The sequence below is a fragment of the Saccopteryx bilineata genome, chromosome 1, assembly GCF_036850765.1.
Source record: "Saccopteryx bilineata isolate mSacBil1 chromosome 1, mSacBil1_pri_phased_curated, whole genome shotgun sequence".
NCBI lineage: Eukaryota > Metazoa > Chordata > Mammalia > Chiroptera > Emballonuridae > Saccopteryx > Saccopteryx bilineata.
This window is the reverse complement of record NC_089490.1, coordinates 395386843-395413972: the sequence shown is the minus strand read 5'-3', so window position 1 is coordinate 395413972 and position 27130 is coordinate 395386843. Positions and strand designations below refer to the sequence as shown.

The following is a 27130-nucleotide window of genomic DNA, read 5'->3' as shown; positions in this document are numbered from 1 at the left end:
CATGGACAGGCCCAGAACGCCCGGGGGCAGGGGTCTTCCACCTGAGGCCCGTCTCATGGACAGGCCCAGAACGCCCGGGGGCGGGGGTCTTCCACCTGAGGCCCGTCTCATGGACAGGCCCAGAACGCCCGGGGGCAGGGGTCTTCCACCTGAGGCCCGTCTCATGGACAGGCCCAGAACGCCCGGGGGCAGGGGTCTTCCACCTGAGGCCCGTCTCATTGACAGGCCCAGAACGCCCAGGGGCAGGGGTCTTCCACCTGAGGCCCATCTCATTGACAGGCCCAGAACGCCCAGGGGCAGGGGTCTTCCACCTGAGGCCCGTCTCATTGACAGGCCCAGAACGCCCAGGGGCAGGGGTCTTCCACCTCCGTTGCCAGGGGTCTCCAGGAGACCACACTTGGGCCTCTCTTCCCGACTGCACACATCCCTAACCCACTCTGGACTCAGTCTACTGGGTGGCTGGAAATCAGTCCCAGCGGGAGTGCTCACACACACAAGCCAGGGCCCCACCCCCAAAAGCCTGCCGTTAAACATAGACCAGCATACCTCTGCTGTGGTCCTCTCTGAACAAGCCCACCACTGACAGATCGGCTGGGTGGGGCTGGGACTGAGTGTGACTTGGGGTGGGGGGCAGGTTTTCTTGTTCATCTCAGCTGTCTCCAGGCTTGCTGCTACCTAACCGTCCACCCAGGAAGGGGACCTGGGGCCACTAGCCACTGGACCTGGTACATTTGCAACTCTATGAGGCCCCAAGGAACCCAATGACCCAGACGTCCACGGGGCCATGGGTGGGTATCAGATAAGGACATTATGGATAGCGCCCTTCCACTTCTGTTTCGGGCAAACTCCTACTCTCAGCAGAGACTGAATCCCAGTCCTTCCTGACCCTTCCCTGATCACCTCCCCACCTTGGCCTGGCCTGAGCGTCCTACGCAGCCACCAGGCCGCCCGTGAGTCCTGTCGGAGTCTCATCGCACTGCTGTGTTTCCGTGTCTGGGAGCTCTCTGGGGCCAGGCATGTCTCTGCCCAGTGCCCTGTACAGAGCCAGCCACCGAGCAGGCCCAGGGAATGGCTGGCTGCTGAGCATCTGCCCCGTGGGTTTCCCCGTCACTTTGAACGTCAGTCTCAACAAGCCACAGTTCTCAGCTTTTTTTTTTTTTTTTCTTCCTTTAAGCCACAAAACCCACCAGATGAAAGTTGATGAGGAGGCCCAATACCTGGTGGAAGCCAGAAAGGCTCTGGGCCTCCCCTTCGGCCTCCCCGGCAGCTCACTGGGCACCGCAGAGGAACCGGGTTTGGAAACCTCTGTGGGAAAGGGTTCTCCGGCTTGGTTAAACTAAAGTGAGGTTTGGAAAAGCACAGGAGCCGAGCCCTGGAGTCAGGCAGACTTGGTATCAGCTTCCAGCCCTGCCTCAGATGGATGACACGACCCGTGACAAGTCACTTCGCTTGTCTACCTCTCTGTTTTCTCCTCTGAGAAATGGGGACAGTTCCTCTCCTGCAGGAGTATTGTGAAGATGAAGTAAGGCGCTCTGTGTAAGGCTCCTGGCCGGATTCCTGGGTGCTGAGTAATGCTCAGCAAGTGTTTGCTGATCGACAGTGCTGCACCCAGGCACTCAGGAGACTGGGCTGAAGTGGGCCTTGCTGGGTTGGGCTGAGAGGGGCAGGACAAGTACCTGGTTGGTCCCGGGTCTGAGTGGGATGGGCAGGGCCCAGGCCAGGCTGGGGGGCCCCTCGGCGGGCCCGGCCGTGGAGGCCATGGATGCGGAGGTTGGGGCTGTTCTTGGTCTTGCCCTGCCCCCCAGGGAAGGGGACCGCAGGACTGGCCACAGGCTCCACGCTCTTTGGATACTTGAAGTGGCCAATGCCATTGGCTGATAGGCTCCAGGACTTAGCTCTGATGTTGGTGACCGGCAGCAGGGCCATCTGGCTGGGGTCTGTGGATGGGACCAGGGCAGGCTGAGAAGCGGGAGCTGGCCGCCTCCTGCCCACCTGTCTCTAGGAACCCGCTGGACTCTGGTGACTCTCTTCTGTCTCATAGTCCCCCCGAGGCGACCCCCAAACTTTTCCAGAGCCTCATTCTGGGCCCTAGGACACCCTGCCACTGCGCCACAATGAGTCTTTGGGGTCGTCCTCTGTATTCAGGATGACCCAACCCCAGCCCTGGCCCCCAAAACAGTCATACCTGAGCGGTTAGTGGGGGGGCTGGGGCCGGGGCTGAGCCCGTGGCTGGGGTTAGAGCTGGGGTGCAGACTAGGGTCGGTGGTAGGGCTCGGGGTGGGGGAGGAGCAGCAGACGACTGGGCAGGGGCGGCTGGAGCACAGGTCTAAGGTGCGGATGGCTGGTCCCGAGGCTGAGCTGGTCAGGCTGGTGGTGACTGAAGACACCAGAGGCTGTATGAGCCGGGGCAGGGGGCTCTGCTGCCCCCCACCCAGAACACAGCCACCTCTCCCCCGTCGCATTCCACCAAGCCCACCGCAGGCACGCACCCAGCAGCAGAGAGGGCTGTGCGCCTGGCAGCCCAGTGGTTCCAGGAGACTGCCGGAGCTGAGTGGTCCCGAAGCTCTGGCTGGACCTGCTGGGGAAGGGTGGGCTGAGCTCAGCGGGCTGGGCGAGCCCGCGCAGGGAGGCCTGGGAGTCCCCAGGAAGCAGGAGGGACGGGAGGAGGAGCACAGGGAAGGGGAGAGGGGCCAGCAGAGGGCAGCGAGAGCCAGAGGCGGCAGGGAGGGGCTCGACCCAGACACGTACCATGGGCACATGGCCTCACTCCCCCCAGGGTGCTGGGGCCGGAGCAGGGCCAGAAGACAGGAAGTAGACACGGCAAAAGAGCTAAGGGGCAGCACAGAGGAAAAGGGGAGACATGCACAGGGGAGGAGAGAGAAGACACAGTCAGAGATGGCCCCGGGGCTGATGGTGGCAGTGGGCAGACAGCACCCAAGGTCCCCCCTAGCCTTCCTGCCCCCGCCCCTGCCCACCCTGGGCCCGTCAGGTGCCTCTGACCCTCAGGCCCAGCTCCCCGGAGGAGCACTGACTGGGCTAGAGAGAAATGTCAGCTTCTGTGGGGACTGGCAAACAGCCTGCCCCCCCGGAGACCCTCCCACCCAGCCCTACAAGCCTCCAGCAGGCTGACAGCCTAAGGTGGCACCCCCTTTAGAGGGCACGGCCTCCATGACCCGCTAACCCCGGGTTGCACACTGAAGCCCGGCCTGACCCGGTGGCCCAGTGGCAGCCAGGCCTCCAGAGACATACCCGTCCGTCTCTACCAGGTCCTCCTCGGTGCGCAGGCTTAGCACGTACAGGGTGGACATGGACACCACGCTGGGGACCGCAGGAAAGGGCGACGGTGAGAGGTGGAGCCACAGTTTAGCCCCCTCTCTCAGGCAAGGTCTGGGCTCCCGGCCCCGGGGGAACGAGGCAGAATGAAGCAGCCCACCTCCCTCCCCAAGACCTCAGGGGCCTTCCTGAGCCACATCTTCCTCTTCCCCCAGGCCTTGGCCCGTGAGCAGCTCAGCTCCCCTAGCAGCCACCCCAGAGCCTGCAGAACAAGTCACCTGAAGGCCATGACCACCACCAGGGCAATGATGGTCCCCTGCAGGAAGCGCGGGCTGATGCAGGCCTGGTCCGGGACCACCGACGATGGCTGAGGACCCAGAGGAAAAGGGAAGAAGCAGAAAAGCCCAAGACTTAGGGTTTTGCTGGAAGAGGGTGTGCCAAGGTTGACTCATTCCCATGGTGAGCAGAGGGAAAGGAAGGAAAAACAGGGCTGGGCGGGTAGGGGGTCAGGACAGGAAGGGAAAACCGTGGGGGATGGCGAGCCCCCCCAGATCAACCTGCTTCCCACCCATGCCCGCCCTTACCTTGCTGGCCACCTTAGGGGGCCTCTTCTTGTGGGGGACGCTGCCCGCCCGGCTGAACTGGCTCCCTGTGTGGCTGCAGCAAGAGGGCCAGGGTCAGAGGTGACTCTGGGGCGCGGTCCTGCCCGCCCCGGCCCGCGCCCCCACCTGAAGGCTCCCGAGCTGCCGGTGGACTTGAAGCTGTCCAGGCGCCGCAGCTTGGCCAGCTTGTGGCTCCAGCGCTCCAGCTCGTCGATGCGCGTCTCCAGGTTGTCGGTCAGCTTGCACAGCTCCTTCACGGCCCCCACGTTCTCCATGAAGATGCGCTCCTGACACAGCCAACGGCCCGTGTTGAGGGCGCAGTCTGCCCAGGGGGCCCCGGGCTGCATGCCCGCCAGGGAGCGGGGGCGGGGTGAGGGTGGGGGGCTCGAAGCCTCCCTCCCCAGGCCAGCCTCCCTCCCCAGGCCAGCCTCCCTCCCCAGGCCAGCCTCTCCTCCGTCCGGCCTCAGCTCCCCTGGCTCCCTGTGCCTGCCCCCAGCTGGCCCCGGCCCCTGCCCTGGGCTCAGGCCACCTCCCCCGCCTGAACAGCCCTCCCCGCCCCCTGTGGGCGCCCATCTCCATCTCCCAGGGGCTCCTGCTCTCCCATCTCCCCCGCTAACGAATGTGTCTCACACTTCGGCACTTGACTATTCAACTTGACTCCACAACATGTTACATGCCCCTTGGTGCCCAGCCTCATGCCAGGAGAGGTGCAGGCACCATCCTCACAAGAGACCGCGTGTTTAAGCTTTGCGGTAGCCACATGAGAATGTCTCAGCAGTTACTATTGGCACCTTCTTTCCGCAGGGGAGGAAACGGACCCTCAGCAAGGTTCCTCTTGTCCTGTCACACAGCCACAGAGTGGCCCAGTCCCCACCTCCCCGCTGGAGTTCATTCCCTTCCCTGTGGGATGGGCAGGGCACTCCGGGGCAGCAGGAGGGAGGATCGGGCTGCCCCTGCCCTCTGTGGACTGCCCTCGGGGGCCCCCCGTCCTTCGAAGGGGTGGATGTCCTCCAGCTGGCCCGCCCCTCGCCCCTTGGGCTCCGTCGGGTCCTCCTCGGTGCAGACCTTGTTCACCACCAGAAAGTTCTCTATGGTTTTCCCGTTGGCAAAGACCACATCTCCGGTGTCCTTCACGGCCTCAGGCAGGATCTCCTTCACTTCCTGGGCGATGACACCTGGGGAGAGACAGGCCCAGTACGTGTGGAGGGAGGAGGTGACCAGCCTCAGCACCGAAGGTAAAGAGGGGCGGGGGCTGGAGAGGGCCAAGTTCTGGGCGCTCCTAGAGATGTGGGTGCCAAGTAGCCTTGAAGCGTGGGCTGCAAGGACAGGTGTTCACAGGGTCACAGTTCCAGGGGTCCAGGTGTGGGGCTCCCCTGGCTGGGGGAAGGGATGGATCCCCAGGAGTAAGAGTCCCATGGGAAGGGAGCAGGGATCCAGGAAGCCGAAGGCAGGATTCGCCCTGGAGCAGAGGGGCAAGGACCCCTGGGCACGATTCCTGGACGTCCAGAGTCCAGGAGTGAAGGACCCACCTGGGTTGGCGTGATTTCCCAGGGGCTGAAGGACAGGACTTCTAGAGAGCAGGGTTCCCAGGGGTGGGGCCCCCAGGAGGAGGGACAGAGGATGGAGGGGCAGGGCTACTGGGTTCCCGGACTCCAGCCCCCTGTTCGCAATCCGGCCCTTACCCGTCTCTGGCGCCGAGGCTTCGATGCCGGCGGTGGCGGCAAACTCCGGCTTGTACCTGTAGTGCACCAGCCGCATGCGAGAGATCCTCTTCAGCTGCTCCGTGGTGTCTACCTGCACGGGAGACAGGTCTGAGACGGAACCCCTGCCCTCCGGGCTGGTCCGGGGCCTGGAGCCCAAGGGGGTGGCAGCCCAGAGGCTGCAGAGTGGAGGGGTGACCCCGATACGGGATCCCGAGATCCAGACCCGGCTCTCCGCCGCCTTCGCCGGCCACCGCCCCGCCCACTAGCAGCTCAGGGTCCCCACTCGCGCCCCACCCCTACCTCCTGCACGTGCTCCTTGGCCCGAAGGTCCGAGGGGTGCATGAGCGAGCCCATGACCTTGACGTTGCCGTGCACGACCAGCGCCTCGTCGGGCCGGTCGGTGTTGATGCCCACACGGCCGTGGTGGAAGACCGTGTCGGGCACCTGCGCCCGCTGCCACAGCACGTCGCTGTCGCTCTCAAACTGGCCTGGGTTGGAGGCCTGGCAGGAGTTGGGGTTGAACTGATCAGGCCTGGGAGACGGGAGGCCTGTGGCCCCCTGGGAGAGGGAGAGACCGCAGCCGCCCCCCCAGCTCCAGCCAGGGCTCCTCACCCCCCCACGCCTAACCTAAACTGTCCCCCCCATCACGGTCATTTCCAGTCCCTTGTGGGGTTTCAGAAAGCCACCAGGTCCTGTCCAACCTGGACACTTGATGAAGAAGGAGACCGAGCCCCAGAGAGGGCGGAGCCCTGCCCAAGGCCACACAGCCAGTGTCCAGCAGGACCAGCACTCCAGGCCGACTCCCCGTACCCCACCATTTCTGCCAGCTCTCAAGCCCCTGGGGGAGGCGGCCCTCACCCGCACGATGATGCGCTCTGAGATCTGGGCGGCCAGCGTGTAGTTCTGATTCTGCGCGTGGGCCTGCAGGGCCACCACCAGCATGAAGTACCTGGGCACACAAGGGTCTTAGAGGCCCCTGGGGCTTGACCCACTGCCTGTGCCCACCCCCACCCCCTGCAACCCTCCCCAGGGCAGATGCACAGGGCACAGGGCTGCCTGCTCCGTTCTCTCCCCCCGGCTCCCAGCACCCTGGGAGGCGGGAATGGACATGCCATCCTTCCGAGGAGGAACCTGAGTGTCCACTAGGGGGCGGAAGTGCCCCAAGGCCCTCAGCTAGGCAGGCAGAACTGCTTCCTAACCCAGAAGCCAGGCTTCTGCCCTCCCATCCTTAAGTCAATGAAGGGCTATTAGTTTCAGGTTACTCATCTGAAAAATGGGCCCGTCTGTGGGACTCTGTGGCCGGCATGCTATGCAGGGTGGCATCTTCCCAGCCCTCCTCCTCAGAAATGGGGCGGAGGAGGAGTAGCCGGCTCACCTCTGGTCAGGGTTGGGCTTGCCCTTCTTCCGCATGTTGTTCGCAGTGGTCTCGCTGAAGTGCAGCCGTCCCACAGTCACCTTCGTGACCTGCTCCGGGGGCAGGTTGACCCTGCAGAGGGGAGGCAGGCTCCTCAGGGGGCAGGCACGGGGAGGGGGAGGGGGGCTCTGGAGAGCTGGGCCACAAGGGGGCACCCAGGTGTGGGAGGTGGACCTTGTGGGCACCTGCCTAGCTCCCCCCAGCTCCCCAGCCAGTCCCGGGAGCAGCCCTCCCGGGTGCCACCCCCAGGGGTCAGACACTCACGTGACAGGGTTGAAGGGCCGCTTGCTGCGATCTGACTGAGACTGCTCGATGTTGATGGACTGGTTTAGAGCCTCTAGCTGGGGGAGGAGCAGAGCCCAGTGGCACCTCAGGGCCTGGCCCCCACCTGGCCCTGGCCCCCGTTAGCCTATCAGCCCAGACCTGGCCCCACTGGAGCTCATGAGACAGGCACCGCCCTCCCCTCAGCCTCACTGCCCCACTAACTCAGGTACCAGCCGCACACCGCACGGACCCAGACCCACACCCCGCCCACAGCTCTGCACACACATGTGTGAGCGTACACACACTCCCGTCACCCTCCGAGCCCCCAATCCACACCCACACTCCCACAGCCTGAGCACACACCCCCAAAGCAGCCTCCACAAACACCCAGTCACACCCACACTCACTCACTCCCAGCCCCCTCCCATGTCCCCTCAACCTCTCCGCATGACATTGATGGATACCCCCAGAGCTCGTGGGCCTCAAAATCAAGGCACACTAAGGTTGTGCTAGACGTGGGGGCCACAGGGCGGGGCCCCTCAGTCAGGATGAGCCTGAGGGCAGGTGTAGTCGAGGGGACAGTGAAGGTCAAGGAGCGGTCAGCTAGAAGGAGGGCGGCCCGTGAGCGGAGCCGCTCGGGGAAGCCAGGGACTGTGCGTGGGCACAGCGGTCTGGGGCACAGCAAGTGGCAGGGCTGGGCCCCAAAGGCCTGGGTGGGCGAGGTCCAGAAGTCGGGGCTTTGCCAGGGGGACAGTGGGGCTGTGGGAGAATGAGAGCGTCATGCCCCCCGCCCCCCATGTCTCAGTGGAGTTGAGGTGGGAGCCAGAGGGCAAGGTGTGGACACTCAGACAAGGAGACGGGGTGGCCCTGTCTGGGGAGAGGGCACAGCGGGCCTGGTGCAGGGTGAGGTGTGGGCCCCGCAGTTGCGGCCTGAGCCCCGTTCCTGAGCCGGGACCCCCGAGGGAGGGGCAGGCTCACAGGGAGTCCACTCGTGACCCTGAGGCAGCTGACGGAGCAGACAGGAGACCCCTGGGCCGGGGACACAGACTTGGGGCCAGGGTGGAGAAGGGACAAGGACCCTGACAGTGAAGGGGCATCGGAGGGAGAAGAGACGGGGTGGGCGTGGCCGTGGGGAGTGCCCGGGAGCCCTCCTGGCCCCCCTGCCACCCCTCCTGGCCCCCCTGCCACCCCTCCTGGCCCTCCTGCCACCCCGGGAGCCCTCCTGGCCCCCCTGCCACCCCGGGAGCTCTCCTGGCCCCGCTGCCACCCCGGGAGCCCTCCTGGCCCCCCTGCCACCCCGGGAGCTCTCCTGGCCCCGCTGCCACCCCGGAGCCCTCCTGGCCCCCCTGCCACCCCTCCTGGCCCTCCTGCCACCCCGGGAGCCCTCCTGGCCCCCCTGCCACCCCTCCTGGCCCCGCTGCCACCCCGGGAGCCCTCCTGGCCCCCCTGCCACCCCGGGAGCTCTCCTGGCCCCGCTGCCACCCCGGAGCCCTCCTGGCCCCCCTGCCACCCCGGGAGCCCTCCTGGCCCCTCTGCCACCCTCCTTGCCGAGCCCCGACCTGCCTTCACGCCGTGCAGCTTCAGGTAGAAGCAGTCGAGGGGCTTGAGGCCTTCGGGCGTCTTGACGTACTTGGGCTCGCCCAGCATGCCGATGTACACTGTCACCTGGAAGTGGTTCTTCTTCTGGCACACGAAGGCGTCGTCCCCCACCGAGAAGTTGAAGCCCTTGTCGGCGTCCACGCGGTAGGTGAGCATGGGCCTGGGGGCGGGACGGGCGCTCACCGGGGGCCCCAACGCCAGGCCTGCGTGCCAGCCTCCTGCCCCGGACCCCCGACCCTGGTGCTGCCCCCACCGCCCAGCAGTAGAAACGGACCCAGAGGATGTGGGCTCAGGTCTGCCACCTCCTCGCTCCCTGTTCTTTCCTCTCCACGCCCGGAGCCAACCACTCTGCCCCGGGGGTGAGGGACACAGGGCCAGAGGCGCCAGGCCCTCCAGGTGGGAGCGGGCTCCTGAGGAAGGGGCTTGGTGCCCCTCACCACACTTGGCTCCTTCCCAGAACCCTGCCCGAAGCCCCTGCCCTCACGAGAGATGGGGTTAGAGGGGACGGTCTGCGGAGCCTCACTGTGCCTGACAGCTGGTTGCCATGGAAACGGTGTGACCAGGCGCCAGCTCGGAGCTGGCCCAGCCTCTGCCCACAAGACCCCTCACATCCTCATTCTGACTCCTCTGCACGCCCAGGTGGGGACAGGGGCGCCCTGAGCAGCTGGACTCAGCCTCAGTTTACCCATCTGTTGCTGGGAAAGTGTTGCAAATCTGTACCCTCTGGGGGACCACCAGGTGGGAGAAAAGGGAGGGATTACTGGCCTACAGCTTGGCCAGCCCTCACCCAGGTCCCCAGGCATAAACCGTGCCCCCGATGCCCGGTGCCTGCCGGGGGCAGCTGGGCAGGGAAAGTGTTTCCAACGTGTGGGAAGAGGACTGGGGCCTGGCTAATGTCTATAGGAAGGCCCAGGGCTCACCGCTTCTCCTCCCAGCGCCCCACCCACCTGCCTGTGCCAGAGAAACACCCAGGAAGTGCTCGGGCCACACTGGGGCCTCAGCTGCCAGCTTCCTGGCCCTGGGTTGTGGGGTGGCAGGGCTGGCCCAAGAAGCAGAAGTGGGGGATCCTTACCAGGCCATAGAGGCTGAACCCCTCAAAGACCTCCCCTCAACTCTGGCAGGGCCTCAAGGGACCCTTCAGCCACCAGAGAAGCGGGACCCCTCTAGCCCTGAGGGCTTCTGGGTAAGAATCCCACAGAGCCCAGGGTGCCCAATCAAGGAGGCTGGTCTACCTGTGAGAGGGCCCGAGCCCAGCCACCCTGCCCAGGCCTGGCAGTGCCCTGGGTGAGTTGGGGGAGCCACACCCTCACCCCTCACCCCTCACTGGCCTCCTACGAGAGTAAGGGCAGTGGTCCCACAGTGCTCCTGGCCAGGCCACAAGGCGGAATCCCGGGGGGTGTTGAGGAAAGGCTAGGAATGCCAGGCAGTCTCTGAACAAGTCCTCGCCCACCCCCTCGGCCCTCTCCTCCAGGGAGGGGGCTACGGGAAGGGCCTTGCTAACAAGCTTCCTGCTACCTTCCTGGAAGGCAGGAGGAGGCGGTGGAGGAGTCGCGGGGATGGGAAGGGGTGGGGGGAGGAGCCAGAACACACCTCCCCACACACTTTTCCCTGACTGCCCCCCCACCCCGGGCTGACACCACCTTCTTAGGGAGGCCTCGGGCTGACCCGGGAGGCAGGCATCCTGAGCACAGTCCCAGCTCTGCCCTGAACCCATCTGCTCTTCTGTAAAATGGGTCATCTGGTACCAGGTGTGCCCAGGCCCCGCTCTAGGACCATGATGCCAGGGCTGGCCCAGATGAGGGGGGCCAGATGGGGGCCAGGACGGTGGGGGGGCCCAGATGGGGGCCAGGACGGTGGGGGGGGCCCGGACGGGGGCCAGGACGGTGGGGGGGCCCAGACGGGGGCCAGGACGGTGGGGGGCCCAGACGGGGGCCAGGACGGTGGGGGGGGCCCAGATGGGGGCCAGGACGGTGGGGGGGCCCAGATGGGGGCCAGGACGGTGGGGGGGGCCCAGACGGGGGCCAGGACGGTGGGGGGGCCCAGACGGGGGCCAGGACTGTGGGGGGGCCCAGACGGGGGCCAGGATGGTGGGGGGGCCCAGACGGGGGCCAGGACGGTGGGGGGGCCCAGATGGGGGCCAGGACGGTGGGGAGCGGCACAGACTACTCACAGCTCCTTGTAGTTCGCGTCGAACAGCGTCGCCCACTTGTTCTGCTGATGTGGTTGCCACTTGATGGACTGGTAGTTGGGGTCCAGGTAGGAGCCACTGAGGCTGTCATTGTCCTGCAGGAGACCTGGAGGGACAGAACACCTCGGTGAGTCCCGGGCCCCTTCCCCCACTGGAAGGGTCGGCCCCCTGCGGGATCCGGCGGGCCAGCCACGTACCCGGTGACGGTGCCCCGGGTGGGTGCCAAGGCGGCGTCTGGACCCGGGCGATGCTGAGAGGCACGGAGCCGGGGCCCGGGGAGAGCGGGCCCTGGGGGGGCCAGGGCGGGGACGGGGCTCGCGGCGGGTGCGGAGGCAGGGCCGCCACGGTCCCGGGCTCCTGCTTGATCATCCCGTTCAGCATCTGGGCGTTGAGGGTGCCGGGGGGCGATTCGGAGTGCTTCCTCTTCTTGGAGGGGTGGGTGGGGAGCCTGGGGGGACAGAGGTGCGCACCGTGGGGGGCCGGCTCCCCCTGTGCCCCCTCCCCCTCCCCCCTATTTCGCAGGCTAGGCCCAGCCTGGAAGAGACCTTCTGCAGGACACCCATGGGCTCTGCCTCTCCCAAGCTCCCCTGTCACTCGGTGTTGTCATTCCCCATTCCTGTCACACCGCCATGTGCCCCAAACTGTGGAATCCAGGAGGGCAGGAGCCATTCCTGACTTGTCTGTGTGTCCCCCTCGTGCCCGGCAGTGGGCCTGGCCCACACAGTGCTCAGGACCGTCGGTGGAGTGACTGAGTCTGTCCCTTCCCCCCGCCGTCACTCTCAGTGTCACCCTTTATGGTGAGGACTCTCTGGAGGGCAGCATCTGTCTGTCCGCAGTTAGAAACAAGCCACAGAGGGCCGGGCCACCAGGGCAGGAAGGGGACTGTGTCGGATGGGGGATGGAGACTTGGGGGTCCGCACGGCACCTCCTTCTCCTTCTCCTTCTCCTTCGGGCTGACAATGAGTTTGGCAGTGGCATCTTTCCTTGAGCTAAATCCTTCATGAAATCTCAATGCGTAAAACAGGAAAAGACCCTTCTGCGGCTTGGAGCCAGACCTGGGAGCTTGGGTCTATGCCTGGAACCTCCCCAGAAACCGGGGGGCTCCACGAGACGGCTGGAAAGTCACTGGTGTTAGGGTGACAGCACCGCCCAGGGCCAGGTCTTCGCTCTGTCTTTCCTAGTTCCATGACCTGGACAGCACTTCCCCCTCAGAGCCCAGTTTACCCATGTGGCCCACGGGGGCAGCCATGCCTGCTGAACGAGGCCGTCGGGAGACTCGGCCCTGGCTGGCAATCCCCGCCACCTTGCTGGGCACATGTGGACACATATGTCCTGGACCCCATGTCCTGGGTTCAGAGCCTCCTGCCCTTCCTGGGTTCATCCCTGTCCCCGCCTCGGTCCTGCCGGCCGTGCCCTGACCCCCCACTTCATCTCCCCGCCCCAAGGCGGCTGCCCAGTCTTACTCAGCTCCATGCTGCTGCAGCAGCTGGTGCAGCATCTGCGACTGCTGGGTGTGGTGCAGCTCTGCGGGCACCAGCCCCTGCCCCATGGCAGCGTAGGGGGGCATGGGGGGCTCCGCCTTCATGTACAGGTCCCGCTGCAGGACGGGGTAGTGAGGCGGGGGTGGCAGCGGGCCTGGCAGGTGGGCTGGAGGTGGGGGCAGGTGCTCCAGGCGGGGGGGCCCTCCCACGTGGCACAGGCTCTCGGGGGTTATGGTGCGTAGGAGGTGGGGATCTGTGGGAGAGAAGGGGAGTGGGCATCAGAGACCTCCTCCATGTGGGAGGAGGGCCGGGCAGCCTAAAACCTGGCCACTAGAGTGCTGGGCAGGGAGGCAAGCGGCCCGTAGTGAGCTCCTTCCCCTGGGCCGCTGGGCACCTGCTCCCCAGGGAGGTCCCACATCCCCGGACTCTCCAAAGCTCCTCTCAGGCCCGGTCCTCCCTGGGCCGAGGAGGAGTCTCCAGAGACCCCCAGTACCCTGGGCAGCATCCTCCCTCCGGCAGCCCCTCTACCAGGCTTTCAGGGGCCAGCCCCCAGCCTGAGGGGGGAGGCCCCAGCTCCCTTTGTTCCCCAGGAGGCATTCCAGAGATGTTTTTGGTAAGATAAACAGAACTCTTGACCCCTCTCTGGGCTCCGGGGAGACTGCTGCCCCTGATCCTTCCGCTCTTGGCCGCCTGGGGGCCCCAGCACCCCTGAGCATCCCCCAAGGTGAGGTGGGCCAGGCAGCTGGCGAGGCCTGCGCTCAGACTACGGCCACGGCCTCCCCCGGCCGTCCACTTACCGCAGAAGGGCGCATCCATGATGGCGCAGGCGGGCAGGTGGGTGGCATCGCCAGCAGGGACACTGGCTCAGAGGCAGGGCCAGGTTCCCCACCCACCAGGGGAGAAACAATAGCCCGCGCCAGGGAGTATTTGACCAGCGATAATCTGGGCCTGCTGGGCCGACGCTGGACCCCTCCCTCCGTCGCTCCCGCCCTCCCCGATAAGGCCGCCCCAATCACTTGCCCAAACCCCAGAGGGGGAGGGCGGTGCCCGCCGGACTCACCATTCACCTGCTGGGGGGAATAGGCCTCGGAGCCGGAGTCTGGGGGGGAGTCAGGCAGGGTGCTGCAGGAGAGGAGGAAGGGGCTGTTGGGATGGCGGCTGCGGCCGCTGTCAAGCCGGGCGGCTCCTCTGTGGGGCAAAGGCCCACAGACCCGGGAGGCTGGAGGCACCGAGGTCTCCGCGTGTCCACCCTAGGAGCGCTTCTCTGCACCAGTCCACCTTGGGGTGCCTGGCAGTTGTTGGGGGGGAGCCTTGGTCTTCTGCCTAGCATCCCCTCAGGCCTACTGGGCACTTGGGGGCCAGTTACCAGTGCCCCGATGATGGCACAGACATTCAAAGGCTCCCTGCTCAGTCGGAGGGCCCAGGCCTGTTCCTCCCTTCCTGCACCCACGAAGCTCCCACTTCCTGGAAACGCAGGGTCCTAGCGGGCCGTGCAGTTCACTGGGGGGCTGCCCCACCAGGGGCAGGTGTGGACTGGGCAGGGAGCCAGCTTGGCTGGGCCTGGGCTTATTTTTTTCTTGCAGGTTTTGTTTTATCAGTGGTTCAAGCAAAAGAACAAACTCAATCCTGAGAGGTCACCACGTCCTGCATGAACTCTGCACTTGCCCAATGGGAGGATGTGGCCCCACGGGAACCCCTGGTCCTCACGTCGGCAGAGTCTGGAGAGACTGCCCACTGCTCTACCCAGCCATCATGGACACAGCCTGGGGCTGACCCCAGAGTGCTGGTGCTCCCCCAGACAGGCCGTCCACCCAGCCCCACAAGCCGTGTGAGGATGACAGGAACAGTGGTGAGGGACGGGGGCCGAGTCCTCGCGATGGTCCTCACTGCTGACCAGGAGGCTCTAGCTCCACGTCCGTCAGCTCCCACCGTCCTGCCGGCTCCTCGCCCTCCCCTGACAGTGGCCTTGGGCTTCTCCAGTGTGGCAGGGTCTTCCACACCCTCCGACCCCTGTGATCACCTGCCCCAAGTACACAGGACCCCGTGTTCTCTCCTCCTAACTCCTTGGGGTGTTCGTTCGTCTACCACGTGGTGACTGACTGATCGATAACTCCCTCCCCAACGAGACTGCAGTATCCACAGCAAGAGGGATGTGCCCGTCTTGTTTACCACCTCAAACAGGGCCTGGCAGGGTGGGGCAGGGCAAGGCAAAGGCGACAGAGTCCCTGTGTGGCTCCGGACAAGCCCTTTCCCTCTCTGAGAAGTGACCTCGTGTGCCGTCAGGGTCCTGCTGGAGGACCAGCGGGCTCTCCTCCAAGGCCAGTGACCGGGGACGGCCGATGAGCTCACGCAGGGCCATGGGCTACAGCAGTGGCACCCAGCGGGCACTCAGTACACGTTAGTTTTCTCCTCTCCTCTCCCTCCCTTCAGGGTCTGTGGCTTCTGGATGACCTTTCAGCCTCCAGCCCTCCATGGAATGCTCGTCTTCTGCAGCTAACCCCGGAACCCCCAGCTCGCCTCCAGTGTAAGCCGGGAAACGGCTGGGGTCCCCAGCACCTCCTCCCTTTATTCCCACCTGGAGGGGGCGCATTTCGGGCTCAGGGTACAGAGCGGAGCGGAGGCCCTGACCAGAGGCTTGGCCATGGCGAAGCTGGCAATGGAGCCGGGCTGTCTAAGCGGTTCCATGTTCCCAGCATGCAATGACTCTCCTGCCCACAGACAGGGTCCCTGTCCCTGGCTGGGGAACCCAGAACTTTCCCTGACCAGGCTTGGCCATGGCGGAGCTGGCAATGGAGCCGGGCTGTCTGAGTGGTGCCATGTTCCCACACGCAATGACTCTCCTGCCCACAGACAGGGTCCCTGTCCCTGGCTGGGGAACCCAGAACTTTCTCCGAGCCCCTGTGCAGAGCCCAAGTTCCCTGACTGTCCCCATGAGCACGTGTCCGTGGGCTGCCTGGAGTCTGGCTGGCTGGGCTGCTGGCCACCTCTGGTCACAGCCAGACCCAAGCCGAGCCCTCGAGTCAGGCGGTCAGGCCGCGGGTGTGCACTTCTCCGATGTGGGGGGAGGGCCTGGCGGCTGGCTTGAGTGGGGGTGGGGGGGAACATGAGGTGCCACATCTGCACCGCCAGCCAGCTCCCTGCCACCACAGTAAATAGTGGCTAAATGCACGATGGGGTGGGGGCGCCGGCACTGGAGTGAGGGTCTGTGTGCTGTGTGTGCACACGTGCCTGCAGACGGTTTGGCTCCGGTCCCGCCCCCCGTCCGCTCTCCTCGCCGTGCAGCTCTCAGGGAAAGGTTTAGCACTTCCGACAGGGCTCATCACTCCCCTGCACAGAACCCTCTGCTGCCCGCTGCCTCCGAACAAAACCACCAGTCCGTCCTCAGCCTGGTTCTAGTCCTACCCCACCTGCCCTGCCTACCGGGCAGCCCGATCACCACTGCCAGGCCTTGGCCAGCTCCTCCCAGGCCCACGGTCACTGGCCCCACGCCCTGCCTGCCCCCGGGCCCTGCCTCTAACCACCCAACACAACACGCTCCCTGCCCTCACTCACCCTGGGGCATAGGGAGCCTTGGGTTCTGCCTTGATGGGGGGCCCAGAGCCCCCCAGGAAGGGCTTGGGAGCCGTGCCCATGCCATTGTTGTTGTTGCAGTTGAGCGGAGCACTGTAGCTAGGGGGCGGGAGGGGGCCGTGGCGCCCCGGAGAGGGCCCACCCCCAGGGGGGCTCAGGTGGTGGGCCCCGCTGGAGCCGGGCATCGCCGGCTGCCCGTGGGTGTAGGAGGCGGCACTGGCTGGAGCAGAGATGTCAGGGAAGCAGCTGCGGAGAAGGGGGGAAGCTCAGAGCCGGCCAGGATGCCAGCCCCCCCTCCCTGGGCCCCCACCTGAAGGGCAGACTGCAGAGGGGTCAGCCATTGGGAAAGGACCAGGAGCCAGGGTCCCTGTCCCACCTCCAGAGGGCCTGGGGGTGGGGCCAAGGCTGTCCCGGGCCACTCACAGGTCGGAGGCATCCTCCTTGCTGATATACTCCTCCAGGATGCTGGTGTCGATGTTGGAAGGCTCCAGGGCACCGTTGATGTCGTGGCCTGCAGGGGAAGGGCGGATGCGAGCTGGGGAGGGGTGCGGCTCCCCGAGACCCTAGGCCTCTGCACCCAGCTCTTTAAGTCTCCCCAGGCTCCTTCCCCTCTGCGCACCCATCCCTGTGGGGAGGGGGCAGAGTCCTCCATGTCCACCGCCCGTCTCCCTGTCCCCCAGGAGGCACTGACCTCCCCTAGCCCACAAGGCTACCACCTGGAGTCTCCAAAGAGCGGAGGGGACCAGAGGCAGATCTGGGACAGACAAGCCGCTTCCTGCCCTCCATCCATCCTTTCTAGCTTCCTCTGATGAGCAAGTCCCTTCTTCTCACCTACTCGTCCCCCTGTCTTATGGGGGGACCATGAAGAACAAACAAGGTGCTTGCTTTATTAGGTCGAATGCCTAGTGGATGCCTGTCACCTTTGATGACTTTGTCCTGCCCTGTTCAGGAGTCAGGCCCTGCCGGTGGGCATCCAGGAGCACGAGGCCTGGTTGGTTGGACAGGACCACACATCCTAGGGGGCCATGGGCCGGGGAAGCCTCTTGTACCCCAGGCCCCATATGGAGATGGAGTGGGGATCGGGATCAGGGAATCAGGGGTGCCCAGTCCAGTTTACTCTCATTGCATGTGTCCATCACCCCGCGGTAGGGCTGGCGGCTTAGCCCCGGTTTTGCGGAGGTGAGAGGCCCAGAGAGGTGAGGGCTTGCCCTGGCTTCACAGCGATGAAATGACGGTGGACTGGGCTTGGCTCCTCCGCCCACCCTCTCCTGGGCCCGGCTTGTTGGCCCCGGCCCCACAGAAGGGAGAGACGCCCAGCAAAGGCGGCTCAGTGCTTTTGGGCATCAGCAGGGAGGAGAAGGGGAGGCGCTGGCCTTTTCCCTCCCAGGGTCACCTTGTGGGGGGAGCCCGAGGGCGGGGTGATAACGGGGCTGACGTGGGAGGTGCGTCAAACCGATAATGGAGGACGGCCCCACCCACACCGCTGACCCAGGCTGGCCAGCCCCACTGAGGCAGAAGGCACCCTCCCACAGGGTCCCGGAGCCTGAGTCTGGGGTCTATACCTCATGCTTCCTCCCCTGGCAATCCCTGGGAACAGATCTCAGACGGGTCCAGGAACAAAGCCTGGCTCACCTACTCCCTGCTGTGTGACACTGAGCAGGTCACATACCCTCTCTGTGCCTCAGTCTCCTCAATAGTAAAATGCCGACAGGAACAGCTAACACTTCATAGTCTCATTTTGAGGTATGCAAGGTGCCTGGCACAGAGTGGGTGCTCAGCAAACGGAACGGCTGACCTCTGCCCAGTCTCCAGAGCCCTGGGGTCCCCAGGAGCCCCCCGCCAGGCCCCTCCTTGGCCCTGGCCGGCATTTCAAGAATGCTGAGCCCCGCTTAGGTGATTAATGAAGGCTAAGCCCTCCTAGGAGTCACGCGCTGCCTGGGACAGGCCCTCCTGCTCCCCGTGGCTCACCCAGCTCGGAACCGGGACACCCACCCAAGCACGGCCAATGGCCGTCCAGCGCCCCGTGTGGCCGGGGCTGGAGACGCTTCTCAAGCCAGGAATGACCAGTCTGCATGCTGAGGTTCTAGAACTCCCGTCGACACTCTGGCCCCCACACCCTCCTTCTCTGCTAACTGCAGGTCCCATTTATTGAGCACCTACTGTGTGCCCGGCACTGTTGGAGCCCAAGTACATAAATAATCACAGGAGCTTATGATATGCAAGGTATCCTGCAGGCTCCTCGTGCAGGGTGACGATCTCCCCAACCTGTAGCGACAACGATGGCTCATTCTGACTGCCAGGCCCCGCCCTATTCTAAGTGCTTTCTGGGGTGACCTCCCAATCAACTCTGCAGACTTGGTGTCATTAGCATCATTCCCTTTGTTCAGAGAGGTCAAGTCTCCTGCCCAAGGCAGCACAGCGAGAAGGGGTCAAACCCAGGTGCAGGGGCCTGATGACAAGGGGGCAGGTGTGGTTGGTGGTTACTGAGACTTCCGGGCCATCCTGGGCTGGCCCACTTGAGGGGCTGGGGGTTCCTGCGGGAGGATCAGACAGAGGAGGTGCAGAGGGAGAGGGAGAGGGAGAGGTTCCGGGAGCAGCCCCCACCCCCCGCCTGCCCCGGCTGCTGAAGCGGCAGGTTTGAGACTGAACTTGGGATCTACAGTGAATGATGGGGTGATGGAGTCATGGTGTTGCTATTTATAACAGGCCAGGCCCCCTCATTCCCTCCTCCTTCTGCCTGGCCAGGAGTGTTCCTAATCACCCCTAATCCTCCTGCCCACCTCCCCCAGGATAGGGGGGCCTCAGGCAGAGGCATCCTGGGAGACCCTAACGAGAACCAGATGTGGTTGGGGGGAGGAGAGACCCTCCCGTGCCAGGGGCCGGCGGGACCGAGGGGGGGAGGGAACACCGGGCAGGATGGGGCTGGGCCGACGGGTGGAGAGAAGTTTGAGGTTTGGGGGTTGGTGGGCCTTTTGAGGCACACTGACCCCGCATTTCCTTCTTTGCTGGGGGCCCTCGAGACCTGCCTGGGTTTCTCCCCACACAGCCTGTCTGGCCTCAAGGGCCCAGCTACCAGGGAGATGCCCCCAGCCTGCCCCACGGACCACACTGCAGATTTCTAGCCAAATAGTCCAGAAGGACAAGAGTCGGGGCAGGTGGGAACCCAGGGATTCCTGAGGCTGGGACAGAGCCCCCAGGGACCCAGGAGGGAGGCAGGGCACACTCTTGGGGGTCCCCTTCCCCCACAGCTCCAGAAAAAGCCCTGGAATTCCACTGAGCTAACAGATACCTGTCAGCAGGAAACTGTCTCCTGCTGATCTTCGAGACCTCCCTGGAAGGTGGAGAGGTTGCCCAAGGTCCCACAGCCAGAACATGGTACCACCAGGTCACAGAGCAGCATCCCTGCCCTCCCCCTCCCCAGACCCATCAACAACTTCCCATTGCTCGGGAGGACCAGAGCCCTCTGTGGTCCAAGGCCTGCCAAGGTCAGCGCCCTGCCTGCCCCAAAGCCTCCTCTCCCCCCCCCCCCAGTTCTCCTCCCTGCAACTCCCCACAGCCCAGCCCCTGCCTCATCGGTCCTGGGACCAACACCCTGCCCCGCACAGCAGGAGAAAGCTGAAGAAAGCCCATTTCTACAGGCGGTGGAGGGTGTGTCCACAGCCCAGCCCCTGCCCACAGCTCACACTCGGAGCCCAACGCCACGACACACACTTTATAGGACTTACACTGAATCCTCATAACAACCCCGGGGTAGGTGGTTTTCTTGTCCTCTGTTTTACCGATGGGGAAACGGAGGCTCAGAAAGGATAAGTGTCTTCCATCTCCTGCAGACGTGGGGGCTGGGCTGAGCCCCTCCCTGTTCTGTCTCTCTGGGTCCTGAGCATCTAAGCCTACAACAGGCACTCAATAAATGTTCACGGAACGAATGGGCCAAGTGGAGCGGGACGCCAGAACCAGGCCTGCCTGTATCCGGGGACCTCGGCCAGCCATGCCGTGGTCAGGAGTCAGGGCCAGACAGGGCTCCTCCAGGTGCCATCCCTGCCCTGCGGAGCTGCACAATCCAGCTGGTTCTCATTAATTAGGTCCTTTATTACCTGCTTTTAACAGGCTCCAGACACTGGCCCTTCCCAGGCAGGCTGGGACCGGGACTGTGGGAAGGAAGCCCCCTCCCACCTCTCTCCTCCTTCCTTTAAGGCCGCTCAGCTGGGCAGAAGGGAACTGAGGGGACATGGACCAGGTGCAGGATGAGGACGGGTGGGGGCCCAGGTGGTCCTCTGCCCTGGACCCCGCCCTTCCCTCCCCTCTTCGTACTCATGCCCACCCCCTCCCCACCAGCTGTGGCCACTGGCTGAGTCTCGACCATTGTCCTGGGGGACGGGGGAGGGTGGGGACCCGGCACAGTGGGTGGCTTGTGCCCTGCCCACACCCTCCCCCCTGCCCGTCAATGGGGCACTTGTCAATTCATGCCCCAAACATGGCGGAAATCCCGTCAGCCACGTGGCTGTGAGCAGGGCAGGCCAGGGGCCTAAGGATGCTGGCCAGGCCTAGCTGATCTGAACCTGGGGTCAACAGGACACGAGGCCCAACCCTGTCCCCATGTTGTGCTGAATGTCCACCCCAGGTGTTAGAATCTGAGGGCACCTTGGCTCCAGGCGATAGCCAGGGTAGGGGGGTCAGGGGACTGCCCACCTTGGCATCCCCATGATGCCCTCAGAGACCCCTGGGGTCAAGAGGCCTGGCTGCGGTTACCCCCCACCCCGCCTTCATTGCTGTGTGACCTTAGGCAAGTGACCTGACCTCCCTGGGCTTGGCGTCCTCTCTGACAGTGGAGCCGAGATCCCAGCATCCGCAGGGAGATGGCAGAAGGGCGCCTCCCCCCAGGAGGCCATCCCTCATCAGCACGAACTGCTGTTTCCATCTCTCTAGGGCCCTCCATCTCCTTTCCTGCCAGTGGGCCCTCCCGTTCCTCGTGCTTCTCCACCTTACTGCACGCCAGCTCCAAGGAGCCTCCGAGGGGCGCTCGCACTATCTCCCAGCCCCTCCGAGGCGTGACCAGCACCATGCTGCTATTCTGGCACCACACGCACGACACAGCCCAGCCCCTAGGCCGTGGGTCTAGCCACCCCCCCGCGTGGGTCAGCCTTCTGTGACTGCTGCCCCAGCAAGCCTTTCAATTCCCTCAGTCACAGAGGGCCCCCAGTGTGGTGGCTTGTCTCCCAATATTGACAGAGCTAGTCGACACACCCCAAACTAGTTCACACTGGGACAGGGCACAGTGGTCTCTCACCTCCTTTGGTTTGGATTTTCTATCTTTGTTAATAAGGTCATGATTAATATGATAACTTCTAGCTATCCCTGCTTCAGGTCTCACGTTGCGACCAGAGTCTTCTCACTTAAAATGCCTTCAGTTCAGAACCATGGTTTTGTAAGACACCCTTTGCACTCTATAACAAATCCCGTTAGCCGAGGGCTGAGTGACAAGGATGTCACTGCCACCAGGTCCTTGAATCTGATCCATGGTTGTCTTTGTGTCCTCTCAACTTCTTTCTAAAACTGTAGAAGATTCCCGCAGTCTGCCTGCGTGGACCCATCTCCTCCAAGGACCCTGGGATCTCGCACTACCCTTGGTTACAGCTACGTCCTCCTCCGTCCCCACCTGGCTGCCACACTGTCTACTGTCAGCACGAGGCTGAGCTCACAGCTCCAGGATGCTCCCAAGCCAGGTCCAACCTAACTGAGCCCAGCAGCTGGGACCTGTCCTTAGGGACCTGTGCTTTGCTCTGGGGGTCCCTAGCCCCGACTCCCAGGCCTGAGATAGCTCCCACCCAGTGCCCCCAGCTCTCTCCCACAGGGACAAGGGGAGGCAGGCTGGGGGAAGACCCCTTCTCACAAAGGTGGAATAGAGACCTTGCAGCATGGGGCAGGGGCTGGAGCAGGGGCAGGGGCAGGGGCAGGGGCCGGGGCAGGGACTGGGGCTGGGGCAGGGGCAGGGGCAGGGGGCAGGGGGCAGGGGCAGGGGCTGGGGTAGGGGCAGGGGCAGGGGCCGGGACAGGGACTGGGGCTGGGGCTGGGGCAGGGGCAGGGGGCAGGGGGCAGGGGCTGGGGCAGGGGGCAGGGGCAGGGGCTGGGGCAGGGGCAGGGGCAGGGGCCGGGGTAGGGACTGGGGCTGGGGCTGGGGCAGGGGCAGGGGGCAGGGGCAGGGGCAGGGACTGGGGCTGGGGCAGGGGCAGGGGGCAGGGGCAGGGGCAGGGGGCAGGGGCAGGGGGCAGGGGCAGGGGCAGGGGGCAGGGGACAGGGGCAGAGACTGGGGCTGGGGCAGGGGCAGGGGCTGGGGCAGGGGCAGGGGCAGGGGGCAGGGACTGGGGCTGGGGCTGGGGCAGGGGCAGGGGCAGGGGGCAGGGGCAGGGGCAGGGGCCGGGACAGGGACTGGGGCTGGGGCCGGGGCAGGGGCAGGGGCAGGGGGCAGGGGCCGGGGCAGGGGCAGGGGCAGGGGCCAGGACAGGGACTGGGGCTGGGGCCGGGGCAGGGGCAGGGGTAGGGGCATGGGACAGGGGCAGGGGCAGGGGCAGGGGCTAGGGCTGGGGCAGGGGCTGGGGCAGGGGCAGGGGCAGGGGCCCTCTAGAGCAGTGGTCCACAACCTTTTTTGGGCCATGGACCAGTTTAATGTCAGAAAATATTTTCACAGACTGGCCTTTAGGGTGGGACGGATAAATATATCACGTGACTGAGACAAGCGTCAAGAGTCAGTCTTAGATGGATGTAACAGAGGAAATCTGGTCATTTTTAAAAATAAAATATCGTTCAGACTTAAATATAACTAAAACGGAAATAATGTAAGTTATTTATTCTTTCTATGCAGACCGGTTCCAAATGGCCCACGGACCGGTACCGGCCCGCGGCCCGGGGGTTGGGGACAACTGCTCTAGATCAGTGGTAGTCAACCTGGTCCCTACTGCCCATTAGTGGGCACTCCAGCTTTCATGGTGGGTGGTAGTGGAGCAACCAAAGTATACATAAAAAGATAGATTTAACTATAGTAAATTGTTTTATAAAGCTTTATTCTGCCAAACTTAGCGAAAATCCGACATAAAGTACTTGGTAAGTAATTATTATTCTATGCTTTAACTTGCTCTATAACTCTGCTTTATAAATTTTATAAAGTAAAGTTACTTCCCTCTTTATAAATCACCATTATTGTGGAACCGGTGGGCGGTCAGGAAATGTTACTACTAACAGAGATACAGAAGTGGGCGGTAGGTATGAAAAGGTTGACTCCCCCTGGTGCAGAGCCACCCATGCCCACCTGAGTTCACACACCAGCATATCCCACACGTGTGTACACAGGGTGTACTGTACTCTCCGGCGTGTATCCACTGGCACACACATGACTGTGTACATATGAACACACACATATACACAGTAGCATACCCCTCCCACACTGACACGCACATGTACACATACCAGCATGCTCCCTATGTGCTCATTCATTTAAACAAGTACCATATTTATTGCTCCATAAGACGCACTCCCCCCACCCCCAAAGTGGAGGGGAAAATGCCCGTGCATCTTACGGAGCGAAAAATATGGTATTTTATTAAATATTTTAACACACCATTTGGTTCAGAATATTTTTTTCTTATTTTTCTCCTTAAAACCCTAGGTGTGTCTTATGGTCAGGTGCGTCTTATGGAGCAAAAAATATGGTATTTATTGAGCATCTACTATGTGTCAGGGGCAGTAGGCTCTGGTGATATAGCAGTAAATAAAATAAACAAAACCTCCTGCCCACACAGAGCTGACATTCTGGAGGCCGAGTCAGATGGCAAGACAGGTCAGTAAAATCGGTACCACTTTAGAAGGTGACAAACGCTATGGAGAAAAAGCAGGGAGAGGGGGCCTGGGTGCCAGGAGAGTAGGCAGAAACTGCGGTTCTATGTAGTACGGTCAGGGCAGGCCTCACTGAAGTGAGCCACATGGGTACCTGCAAAGAGCATTCCAGGTGGTGGGGAACCAGTGCAAAGGCCCTGAGGCACAGCATGCTTGTGCATGTTCACATCTCAGCATATGTCACAGACTTGTACACTCATGTTCACAAATGCTCACTGACCCAAAGGGCCCAGGCCAACGCATCTCCCCAACAGTTCTATCTGGAGCCAGATCTAACAGCAAATTCAGCGCCAAGACCCGCAAATGCCCTGACAAAGGCAGCCCCCTCCAAGCCAGCAGGGCAAGGGATGGGGATCCCCCTCCCCCACCTCAGGTCCAGGCCCCAGGAGGGAGGACTGCAGAGGGAGGAAAGAGCACAGGGGCTGAGAGATGAAGAGGGGAGAAAGGCCCCTGAGGGAGGGAGTGTCCTCAGACTCCACAGAGCAGTGGTCCCCAACCTTTTTAGGGCCACGGACCGGTTTAATGTCAGAAAATACTTTCACAGACCGGCCTTTAGGGTGGGACGGATAAATGTATCACGTGACCGAGACAAGTGTCAAGAGTGAGTCTTAGATGGATGTAACAGGGAATCTGGTCATTTTTAAAAAATAAAACATCGTTCAGACTTAAATATAACTAAAACGGAAATAATGTAAGTTATTTATTCTTTCCCTGTGGACCGGTACCAAATGGCCCACGGACCGGTACCAGTCCGCGGCCCGGGGGTTGGGGACCACTGCCATAGAGAAATGGAAGCGTGGTTATGCATTGCGGGGGCTGGACGGATCTTGGCCAGATGGAGGGAGAACTTCCGCACCGACACGGCCTGGAAGCGTGTGTGTGTGGCGGGGGGCGGCAGGATGTCCTAAAACCCCCAGTCTACAGTCCAGCTGAGTGAGATCTCTAGACCCCACCGCCCTGACCCAGGGTTTTGCCTTTGCTTCCCTTCCTACTCCAGGCCTTGGCCTTCTTGGGGTCTCACTGCTTATATCACACAACCCTGACCATCTGAGTGAGGCCCAGAGGCTAAGGGGCTGCACAGGAGTCACCATCAGCAGTGAGAGGACCCTCAGCACAGAGGAGAAGAGGCTCCTTCCCTGCCTCCCTCTAGGCCGGCACCCGTGAGTGGCTGCAGGTCAAGGGACCCGGGATCCTGCCCCAGCTCTGCTGTGGTCACCCTGAGTGACATGTCACCATCCTTCCCGCCTCGGCACGCCCTGTGGGGAGTGAGAGGACACCGCCTGCACCTCCACTGAGCTCCAGGGTTTCTGGGAGACGACACATGCAAACAGCCCCGGCCTGGCCTGGACGCTGCAGGTCAAGACCGAGGCTGGCCAAGCCCTTCCCCCTCGCCCCCCTGCCTGCCCGAGTTCCAAAGCTCTGTGGTGGAGGGTCGGGGGGGCCTAGCTGGAGGGGCCCGGGACCGGCAGCAGGCATCAGGACCAAGCAGGGCCAGACCTGTCGCACATGCTCAACAAGGCTGATAGCATTCCCTCATGATTAGAAAGAGCAGCCCAGAGAGGGTGGGGGGCTTTCCCCAGGCACACAGGGCTAGCCACAGGTTCCAGCCCCAGCTTGGGGGCACCACCCTACCCTGTGGACCAGGGTAAGGGCATGATACCTGCCGTGAGCCTGCCCTGTGGGATCATATTTGCAGCCCAGTCTGAGATCTGGGGGGGGGGGTGTTCCTGTGCCAGGCACTGTACTAGGCCCCTGACTGGCCCTCATTTACCTAATCCCCCAGAAAGCCTGAGGTAGGCACTGTGACTGCAGCTGTATTCCCATTGGACAAGGAGGAAACGGAGGCCCAGGAGGAGCGGCGACATGCCCAAAGGACTGTGGGTGAGCAGCGGCGCTGGGGGCAGACCCCACCGCACGCCCAGTGAGCGGTCCGACCATGACATCATCAACCCCTGACCTCAACCGAGGGGCTACCCACGCCCGGTGGAAGCAGGGGCCGGAGACTCTGAGGTGGGAGAGGAGGCCCCGCCCACACACCCGCCCAGGCTGGGAGGGAAACTGAGGCGCGGAGGAGGGGCCGTGAGACGGAAGAAGGTGGAGAGGAAGGGCAGAAGGCCCAGGTGGGGCGGGGCTGCTCCGTTAATGATTCAGTTAATGATTTCTGTTCTCTGTCCTTATCAGGAGGGCAAAGTCCAAGGGCAGCCACCAATCAGGGGCCCTGTTGGTCTGTTACCCAGCAGCCTCTGCTGCCAAGGCCCCCCCAAGTCCTGTAAGCCCTTGGAAGTCAGAAAGTGGGGGCAGGTCCCCAGGAGGAGGCCATTCTACCCAGAGTGGCCTGTCTTCCTCCCAGACACCGTGCTTGGCCCTGCCTAAGACCCCCAAGGGGCCCTCTGGCCAGGCCCCCAGACTCAGGAGAGGCCCAGAGACCAGCAGGCGGGAAGCGGCCAGTTCTCCTCTCCTGGACTGCCCCTAGGCCCTCCGGAGAGCGGGCGGTCAAGGTGCCCCCCCCCACCGCATCTGCTCACACAGCCATTGTTGCTTTCTGACCCTGAGAACACTTCCTGCCCCCCCCCCCGTCCCGTGTGGCAGCGAGGGTTGGGGACAGGGGATGAGTCAGACTCCCCCCTTCCATGGCCCCGCCGGCTGGACTCAGGACCTGGGAGATGGGGCCGGGACAGGAACGCTCCCAGGGACTCTGGGCAGACCTAGGAGGCACTCCATCTCATCTCGGAAGAGTCAGGGGTCTGGCCACCAAGCCTCCACCTCCTCCCGGGGGCGCGGCGCCCCTCACACACCCCAGCTCCTGTCCAGCATGGGGGGTTCTCCCCTATAGCCTGCCTCCCTTAAGAGGCAGAGACTCTAGTTCCCGTGGGAAGGCCTGGGAGAGAGTCGGGGGTGGGTGTCAGCTCTGGCTAACACGGGCTCACTCCTTCTCTCGGAGCCGTGGCCTTGGTCCCTGGAGGAGGGGAACAATGCCACCCCCGTCTCAGAGCGGGGTGAAGGGTGGCTTCAAACCAGGACCCTGGTGCGCTGGAGAACTGTGGGGCCCAGCTTCTTGTTTCTAGCGTGTATCTTATCAAGAGGCCGAAGACAAAAGAGTTTGTCTTTCTTCGGTGGCTAAAAAGAATCACATGGGAAGTCCCATCTCT

At 63.4% G+C, this 27130-nt stretch overlaps 1 protein-coding gene across 6 annotated transcripts in view; it reads right to left on the bottom strand.

Moving 5' to 3' along the window:
• MYRF (myelin regulatory factor) overlaps window positions 1-27130 on the bottom strand; it is a 35894-nt gene that overhangs the window by 5131 nt on the left and 3633 nt on the right. Inside the window, exons 2-22 of one of the 6 annotated variants that reach the window (XM_066251684.1) lie at window positions 16518-16605; window positions 16077-16340; window positions 13585-13646; window positions 12507-12777; window positions 11241-11491; window positions 11026-11149; window positions 8816-9015; window positions 7257-7329; window positions 6954-7064; window positions 6437-6527; window positions 5879-6079; window positions 5558-5669; window positions 4941-5050; window positions 4002-4162; window positions 3858-3930; window positions 3552-3640; window positions 3250-3318; window positions 2749-2829; window positions 2490-2578; window positions 2186-2377; window positions 1677-1937 (exon numbers count right to left, since the gene is read on the bottom strand). In XM_066251684.1, the coding sequence (XP_066107781.1) occupies window positions 1677-1937; window positions 2186-2377; window positions 2490-2578; window positions 2749-2829; window positions 3250-3318; window positions 3552-3640; window positions 3858-3930; window positions 4002-4162; window positions 4941-5050; window positions 5558-5669; window positions 5879-6079; window positions 6437-6527; window positions 6954-7064; window positions 7257-7329; window positions 8816-9015; window positions 11026-11149; window positions 11241-11491; window positions 12507-12777; window positions 13585-13646; window positions 16077-16340; window positions 16518-16605 (2973 nt within the window). Of the gene's footprint in view, window positions 1-1676; window positions 1938-2185; window positions 2378-2489; window positions 2579-2748; window positions 2830-3249; window positions 3319-3551; window positions 3641-3857; window positions 3931-4001; window positions 4163-4940; window positions 5051-5557; window positions 5670-5878; window positions 6080-6436; window positions 6528-6953; window positions 7065-7256; window positions 7330-8815; window positions 9016-11025; window positions 11150-11240; window positions 11492-12506; window positions 12778-13321; window positions 13437-13584; window positions 13647-16076; window positions 16341-16517; window positions 16606-27130 lie in introns of those variants that run through there. The other 5 variants (XM_066251686.1, XM_066251689.1, XM_066251687.1 and 2 more) reach the window with 5 other exon arrangements.